The sequence below is a fragment of the Typha angustifolia genome, chromosome 3 (genome assembly GCF_048772165.1).
Source record: "Typha angustifolia cultivar Huaian chromosome 3, ASM4877216v1, whole genome shotgun sequence".
NCBI lineage: Eukaryota > Viridiplantae > Streptophyta > Magnoliopsida > Poales > Typhaceae > Typha > Typha angustifolia.
Genome location: NC_133241.1, coordinates 6,013,059 through 6,021,179, shown reverse-complemented (window position 1 = coordinate 6,021,179; position 8,121 = coordinate 6,013,059). Strand labels below are relative to the sequence as shown.

At 34.7% G+C, this 8,121-nt stretch overlaps 1 protein-coding gene across 1 annotated transcript; it reads left to right on the top strand.

Moving 5' to 3' along the window:
• The first annotated feature begins 15 nt into the window (after positions 1-15).
• Positions 16-6,291, top strand: LOC140778526 (adenylate kinase 4). The gene is made up of 6 exons (XM_073123306.1): positions 16-210; positions 2,656-2,801; positions 2,913-3,032; positions 3,158-3,325; positions 4,836-4,925; positions 5,980-6,291. Exons 1-6 carry the CDS (start codon positions 111-113, stop codon positions 6,076-6,078), a joined length of 723 nt encoding a protein of 240 aa, XP_072979407.1. The 5' UTR covers positions 16-110; the 3' UTR covers positions 6,079-6,291.
• Positions 6,292-8,121: the final 1,830 nt, after the last annotated feature.

Here is an 8,121-nt window from a genome sequence, read left to right as displayed (position 1 = left end):
TCCCCCTCTCTCTCTTCGTCCTTTATTGGTGTGGAGAGAGAAAGGTCTCAGCTCCTTCCTTAACTGGTGTGGAGAGAGAGAGAGAGAGAGAGGGGAGCAGCGGCGCCGGAATGGCGAATCTCGAGGATGTCACGACGGCGGATCTGACGGCGGAACTGCTCCGCCGCATGAAGTGCTCGTCCAAGCCCGACAAGCGCCTCATCCTTATCGGTATCCATTCATATGCTGCCCTGTTCTCTAAACCCTTTTCCTTAATTTCCAAAATAATTAGTCTTTTGACCGTTTTATTTCATTTCCTGGTAGTTTTGTTTCGGTTTCCGTTGAGATCTCAGGTGTTTTGGCTGATAAATTGGCTCTGGAGTTCCATTTTGAAATTTTAGCGTATGTTTCTCTTTCTTTCTTGAGTTCTAAAAGATTTCCCTTCACCCTCGAAATTGTTTAGTTTTCTTAACGCCGCTGATGAGAAAAGGAACAGTAATTTAGTTATATCTCTTCTTTTCTTTTTTTCAAAATTTGGTGTGCTTCAGAGAAAAAGATTCTTTTTTTTTTCACAAAAATTGGGGTTCCATCTATGCCTTACGCGTCCATCTCAATGTCAAATAGCGAAACGAGCAAACCTGTGGTGATTGTTTATTATATTAGAGTAAGTCGAAATTATACTTCAACCCGGCAACATTATGTATCAGTGAACAATGATAGTCCTCCTGAAATATTCTAAAGTTTCTGGGTTAATTATCTTAGGCTTATGAAATAATAGTTAAGTAGAATAGATGCAATAAAGATCAGATGAAGTGGTAATTAAGCTTGATTTTGGAAAGTAGTCAATTCAAACTGGTCGAAGGGGAGAGACATGATCTCTAATATCGTTCTTAATCAAATAAACATGCATTATATTGTTGTATAAGAATAAAATATACTGTTGGTGGTAGGCCAATTTAGGTAGGTGGAACAGCAATTGGATAGACATATAGTATATGAATACAATTTGGAACGGGACTCATTTGGATAAATGATTATTTCTTTACTTTGTCCATGTGTTGCCAACTGGGCAAACCATAGCTATTAAATAAAGAAATAGAAATCTTAACTTTTAGGGGAGTAAATGACTTGAGCTTGAGTGATTTGAGTTGGGCTTGACTCGGCTTGTAAACATGATTAACACAGCTCGAGCTCGAACCAAGCTGGCTAAGGTCAGCCTTGAGTTCGACTCGGTCTAATATTAAGCCAGCTTGAGTTTGACTTGTTGAGCTGACTCACTTTCAAAAAGCTGAAATTGTTCAGTATAGAAATAGGAGCAAATGCTTTCTAGCTTTGCTCAACAATCGATATGGGACTAAATGCTTGCATTTGAACCCGAGCCCTCAGATTGGTAAGTGCTCAACTAACCACAGTGACTAGAGGTGATCTTTGAGCGGAGTAGGTTTAGATCGGGCTTTTCAAGCCAACCGAGCTTGGACCTTTGTTCGCCAACCCGCCCACTTATCACTCAGCCTTGACCAGGCTAGAATATTCTAGCATGCTACCACCTATTAGCTTGTGAGATATCGGGCTTGGGCCGAACGTAACAGGCATTGGTAGTATTACTAATGGGCCAAGCGTAATAGGTCAGGCTTATCAAATATTTTTACAATGTTTCGTATAAAAATACTTATGTAGTAGTTTTCAGTGCACCAAACTTTCAATGTGAGACTAAACAACCATGGGAAGCAAGCGGGCATAACGAGCCAGGCTAGGGGCCAAAGGTCTAGCCTATATCGCCCATTACTATTTCGGGCTTAGGTCTAGCCAGACCTAAACTGAGTTCAGCCATTTTGTGCAATTTTGGACAGGGATAGCGCGGTTGGGCTAGTCGATCACGTGTAATAGTGACAATAATAGGTCACATTGACAACTAAGATATATAATATACGTGGTACATCATACATAAGGGCTAGTTCTTTGCTTAATAAGCTCGAGCTCGGTTCATTTTGAGCTCAAGCGTCTTGTGGGCCAACTAGCCTATTTTACACCTCTATTCAATATTTCTCCCTAGTTTTTCTCATGCGCCTATTTGTACTACAGGCCAATAATTCTAAACTAGAATTTAAGGAGAGACTCTACATACTCTGTCTATTCTCACTACAAAGATTCAGATCTCATGTCTACATGACTTGTTTGTTCGTAATCAAGATCATTTTCAAAGAACAACTATGGTCATTGCCTTGTTGGTATCACATGTGTCAAATGTTTCATTTTTATTTTTTATTTCCTCTTATCTTGCATTTTTTTTTCATGTTCATGGTTGAAAATATAGTTTCTGGAATTTCGCCTAAGATATTAACTTCGTGAAGAAGTATAGGTTTGTGTCATCTGACTCTACTTTTATCAAATTGACAATTATAACCAGATATTTCAGCTTATGGTTGCATAGTTTATAATGATTGTGAGAACTACTCACTTTGATTACAAGGAATTATAAAACAATGACTGATGTTTTTCGTTTTTCTTGTATTTTTCTAGATGGAAATAAAGAATCCTTCTCAAGCCCTCCTGTATATTAAGCTCCTTTATCTAGAAATTAGAATACAACAACAGATTGCCTCTGCATCATCCAATGATCCAAGCTGGTAAAAAGCAGTAAAATTCTATTCTTTCATTGCTTGCTTGATTTTGCAGGTCCACCAGGTTCTGGGAAGGGAACCCAGTCACCTATCATTAAGGATGAATACTGCTTATGCCATTTGGCCACTGGTGATATGTTAAGAGCAGCTGTTTCTGCTAAAACTCCTCTAGGAACTAAAGCTAAAGAAGCTATGGACAAGGTACTTCATGGAGGCTATTGAACAAAGGAAAAAAAAAGGAATAAATAAAAAAGAAAAGGGAAGAATGGTTCTTTATAGTTGCTTGTTCATTGAATTCATTTGTTATTACAGGGAGAGCTTGTCTCTGATGACTTGGTTGTTGGGATTATTGATGAAGCCATGAAAAAACCTTCATGTCGAAAGGGTTTCATTCTCGATGGATTTCCTAGGACTGTTGTCCAAGCACAGAAGGTCCTTACCTCAATTTCATGTGAAGCAGATAATAGTATATTTTTTTTGTTGCTTAGTAATTTAGTTGTCCAATAAATTTTCAGTATTAACTTTCTTATGGAGGCTTAATCAATTTCTGGATGCAGCTTGATGAGATGTTGGCAAAGCAGGGCACCAAAATTGACAAGGTGCTCAACTTTGCAATTGATGATGCCATATTGGAAGAAAGAATTACTGGCCGTTGGATTCATCCCTCCAGTGGTAGGACATACCACTCAAAATTTGCACCTCCAAAGGTTCCAGGAGTTGATGATGTAAGTTGATATTGGTCTTCTCAATTTAAGCATGAGTCGTGTGCATTCCTTTGCAAATGGTGGTCTTCAATTGCCATACTAAATGGCATACTTTGAATTTGATTTCCACTTTGTACTGATCCAGTTGTATTATTTGTGTGAGCTCTCACTTTATAATGCCTTAAGATATTACTAACATGAAGAGTATAGCGACATTCAGTATATAGGAAGTAGTCTGTTGGGAATAACTTGTTTTATGTCTAATTTTAATGAATGATGCAATTTATTAGCATGTACTTTATATTGTTACGTTTATATAGGTGTATAGAATTTAGGTCTTGTTTGTTTTGAGTTTACCCTAATTTTAATGAAGGATGCAATATATTAGCATGTACTTTATACTTTTACGTTTATATAGGTGTATATAACTTAGAGTCTTGTTTGCTATGAGTTTACGGACCCCTCCCCCTGAACTGGTTTAGAGACTCTTAAATTGGTTTAGTAACTAAATAATTTTTTAATCTTTTTTATGTCTCATCAAGTTTACTCTTCAAAAAATTAAAACTAAAAAATAAGACTAACTAACCAAGATCGGAGCTTAGCCTCAAATCAAACAAAGACTAGATGATGATTAATTTCTCATTTCGATCTTATCCAGATTCTATCATTTGGTCATACTTGTGGCATGCTTGAAACTTGTCAGACTTGTCACATACCTTAGACATCATATTTAAGTGGTGCTTTATGTTTACAAAACTAAGTAGTTCATGCTCTTTGTACCATTTATCCATAAGAAAGGTAATATTTGCATCATACTCCAATACGGCAATACATGTAACAGAAATACCACAAAACTATAATACTTTTGCATCCATATATTGCAGTGCAAAGAGTATGATAGCTAAAAACTTAAAATATCCATCTACCACCCTTCAGCTACTCTAATTTCCTACATCTTCATTTTCTATATAAACTGGATCTTCAGTACTTTGTCCAGGAAAAAGATTTAGCATCATTTATTTGTCATCTCTGTAGCCTGCCAATACAGAAATAAGACCCCCTTGTTCCTTTCCAGACAATTTCTTCTCCAAGTTTCCACATTATTACACTGTTGCTGGTTTTCCCTGAGAATCAGATCTCTTTCTATCCAATCGCAGAACTTATCATCTCACAGTTTATAAGCAGATTATTGGCAATATCATCTCTACCACTAAATATGCGCCTATTGTCACCACCTGTTTCTCTTTAGGCGCATTATCCTTGGTTGACATCCTATTATGACACAGCAAGTGCTGCATCATATGCAAGTCCTTGTAATTGTTTGTTGAGCATAAGAATCTGTTCATAGCCCACGTTTGCATATCATGCAATTTTCTGTTTGCATCTTTAGTTAGTCAAATATATTGCTCAAGTGTTTTGCATGCTTGGAGAATTTTCATTTATTTTCACCTATCATATCTGCAGTTGTGGAGTCTTATATATCTTGGTATGCTTATATTGCTCCTCTGTTTTCTTTTCCTTCTCTTTGAAGGTCACTGGAGAGCAATTGATTCAAAGGAAAGATGACACAGCTGAAGTGCTCAGGTCAAGGCTTGAAGCTTTCCACGGACAAACTCAACCTGTATGACACTATGACCTATGATTCTTTCCTTTTTCAAAGTAATAAACCTATGGTTATTCACCTTTTTGGTGTGATATTTTTATTCTGTTAATATAAATAACTGAAAAAAAATTCTTCTAAGTTCTCATTTGTATTTATTACGTTTTAACTTCCCTAATACTTACATTTTATACCTTGTCATATGGTCACCATCATATTTAGATAATGCCAAGAACAATAACTATACACTAACAAAGCTTTAATAGAGTTATACTTTACATACAACATTGCTTTCACCTTTTCGTTTCCTTTAAATTTTTTCATCTTTTAATGTCTTTTCTAACAAATTAAAACAATGATATGGTGGGATCTTTTCAGCCTTTATTTGAATTCCCATTGTATCCTGGTCAGGTACTGACACATTATGCAGCTAGTATTCATGTATCTTAGGAGTTTTTGACTATTTTAAGTCTATCAAATTTTTTTATCACATGTCTAGTTCATCTCAAAATTTAAATACAACACTAAGTGAGTTATAAAACTGTTGAACTTGACAGTGACTTCTAAGTACAAATTGTTGTCTGGTTCAGTGATTTATAATTGAAAGTCGTTGCTTAGCTCAATAGTTTTATAACTTACCTAATCTCATATTTAAAATTTAAAGTATATAGACATGTAAAAAGAAGCATATATTAGTCCCAAAGTCATGCAGGGAGTATTTATGCCATTCTTATTTTGGTGTTTGATTCTTTAACTCTAAGAGTTGCTTCTAAATTATTATTTTCAAAGACACGGTATTCTTTTCTTTTTCCAAAATATTCATCCACATATCTTTTGTTGGTCTAGCTAATTTAATTCAGAATAATCTGAGCTGCATTAATTTAGGGTAAAATAATGGATGAGTTGTAGTACTTACCATTAAAAATTTATTGCTTAATGCATCTCCAGTAACTTTCTATAGTATAGCTGCATATGATGGAAACATTTATTTTGTGCAATATAGTTTTTATTTAAATCATGACAAAAAATTTGTCTTTGTAATTGAAGCGTGACATGGATTTTTTGCCTACTGCAGGTCATTGACTACTACTCCAAGAAGGGGTTAGTGGAGGAGCTTCATGCCGAGAAACCCCCAAAAGACGTTACTGCCGAAGTTCACAAGGCACTATCATGAACTGGCGATCACTTACTCTGACTTAAATGTAAACCTTTTGAGTTGAAAGCCTACTTTGTTTTATCAATCTGAGTAACCTGATGCATTGTTTGCTAGGGTTTGAATCCCTGCAGATTTTCCCATTATCATCCAAACTGTTTGGATCAACTTTGCTGAACTCAGTGTTTACCAAATTTGGTTCTGAAATAAAGAACATTTGACATGAAACAAAAACTTGTGGACCATAACCTGTGATTCTACAATGAATTGCTACATTTGACAAGATATTATGTCTCTGCTGCAGTGCATGTCTTTTGAGAATTTGGCTTTGATTGCTGCAGTGCATGTCTGGAGTACCAAAATAATTTACTGGGAGATTGTACTCATCTCTTTGCTCTTTGCCCAAATCTTGTATACATGAAGTAGTGGCAGTAAATGATTATTCTGTGAACTAGATTTGTCTTTTAAACTTATTGGTGAAAATGAGGATATGTAGGAAAAATCGACCGAAAATGCTCTTGGGTCATGACTTTGAAGTTAGTTATTATATATATATATATATATATATATATATATATATATATATATATATATATATATATATATATATATATATATTTGAATGATAGTTTCTTATTTTTTGAAAGAAATTAAATAATTGTGGGCTTACATACTTTAAGTCCAAAATGAATTTCATCTTCTCCTCCAACCTCAAGTGTCAAAGCAATAATAGAGAGCAATTTTGATTCGACTACAATTTAAAGTAAATTCTTATCTAACATCATTTATCCTCTAGTCTCTTAGCTTAAGTAAATATCTTTTTGGGTTAGATATTAAAATAAGGGTATTTTAAGTTAGATCTGGTTTTTTGGGGTACGTATTTTGGATTGGGCAAAGATATTTTAGTAAGGGGTAAATATATTTTACTGTCGAAAAACACTTTTATCTCATGTATATTAAAAAGTCTCAAACTAAAACACTATAATAATAACTAAAGTGAGACCGTTAGTATAACGGAACACGTTCAGAACTTTTAAACGTCGGCCTGAATTCTCTCTATTTTTTATTTTTTATAGCCAAATTGCTCTTTTCCTCTTACATAAGCATTCTTTTCTTTTAAAAAATACTCACGTGTTTTCTTCTTACTTTCTAGATTCCACTGGCTATGTAGTAAGTAGTATTAAGCTTAGTTTATTATAAAGTTTAATAGTTATATTACATCTAGAAATAAGACAAATATGAAGTTAAAAAAAATCAGATAAAAATACTCATCTATTTTGCTTAATAAACACGATAGAGCCATTTTAGTCATTTGGGCAAGCTCTATTAATTTTGACAGAAAAATTAACACTTTTCAGTTTAGTCGTAAGTATATAGACCGGTTTGAGGTTTTTCAAGGTAAACTAATTTTGAGCATAAGTAAAAGGGGGTAAAATATATTTAGCTCTTTTAATAATCTTTTGCATAGTTAAGTTAACCTATAAGTTTAGTTAAGTTCACTTAGTGAAACTAACAGCAAGGTGTTTTCTGCATATATTTAACATAAACAAAATACTCAATCCGTAAAAAAAGTAAAACTACAAGGTGTAAATTGCAAATAGATGAAAGGCAGGCTTAAATGCAAAATGTCCCTCTAAAGGCAAAATAGAGAGCGGTAAATTGATTTTATGCCAAAGTAAAGGGGGTAAAACGCATTTAACCCGTAAATTTATCTACGAGCGATGTCCAATTTGGTCAAAAACTCGTAAATGGAATAACAACTAAAAACGGAAAGGTTCGATTGTACTTCCCCTTGTCGGTCTCCCTCCCTCCTCTTCCCCTTCCCCTTACAATCCCTTGTTGTTATGACGTGGCACTCGCAGGCTTCCCCGGTCACCCCTAAATGACCGTTGAGACGTTCACTTCCCAAAATGACACCGCCAGCTTGAAAATTAACAAAACTAGCCCTCCAGTAAAAATTAAAATAATAATAATAAAAATAATACAAATTGAGCTCTAAATTCACAAATTCAACAAATACAATGGAAATATAATCCACCAATAAAAAGGGTAGTAATTGCACAT

Bases quoted from the DNA above. Each gene is read 5' to 3' on its own strand.
- LOC140778526 (XM_073123306.1), top strand. From the start codon at position 111: ATGGCGAATCTCGAGGATGTCACGACGGCGGATCTGACGGCGGAACTG. The intron at 211-2,655 runs GTATCCATTCAT...TTGATTTTGCAG, and splicing joins CAAGCGCCTCATCCTTATCG to GTCCACCAGGTTCTGGGAAG. The intron at 4,926-5,979 runs GTATGACACTAT...TGCCTACTGCAG, and splicing joins TCCACGGACAAACTCAACCT to GTCATTGACTACTACTCCAA.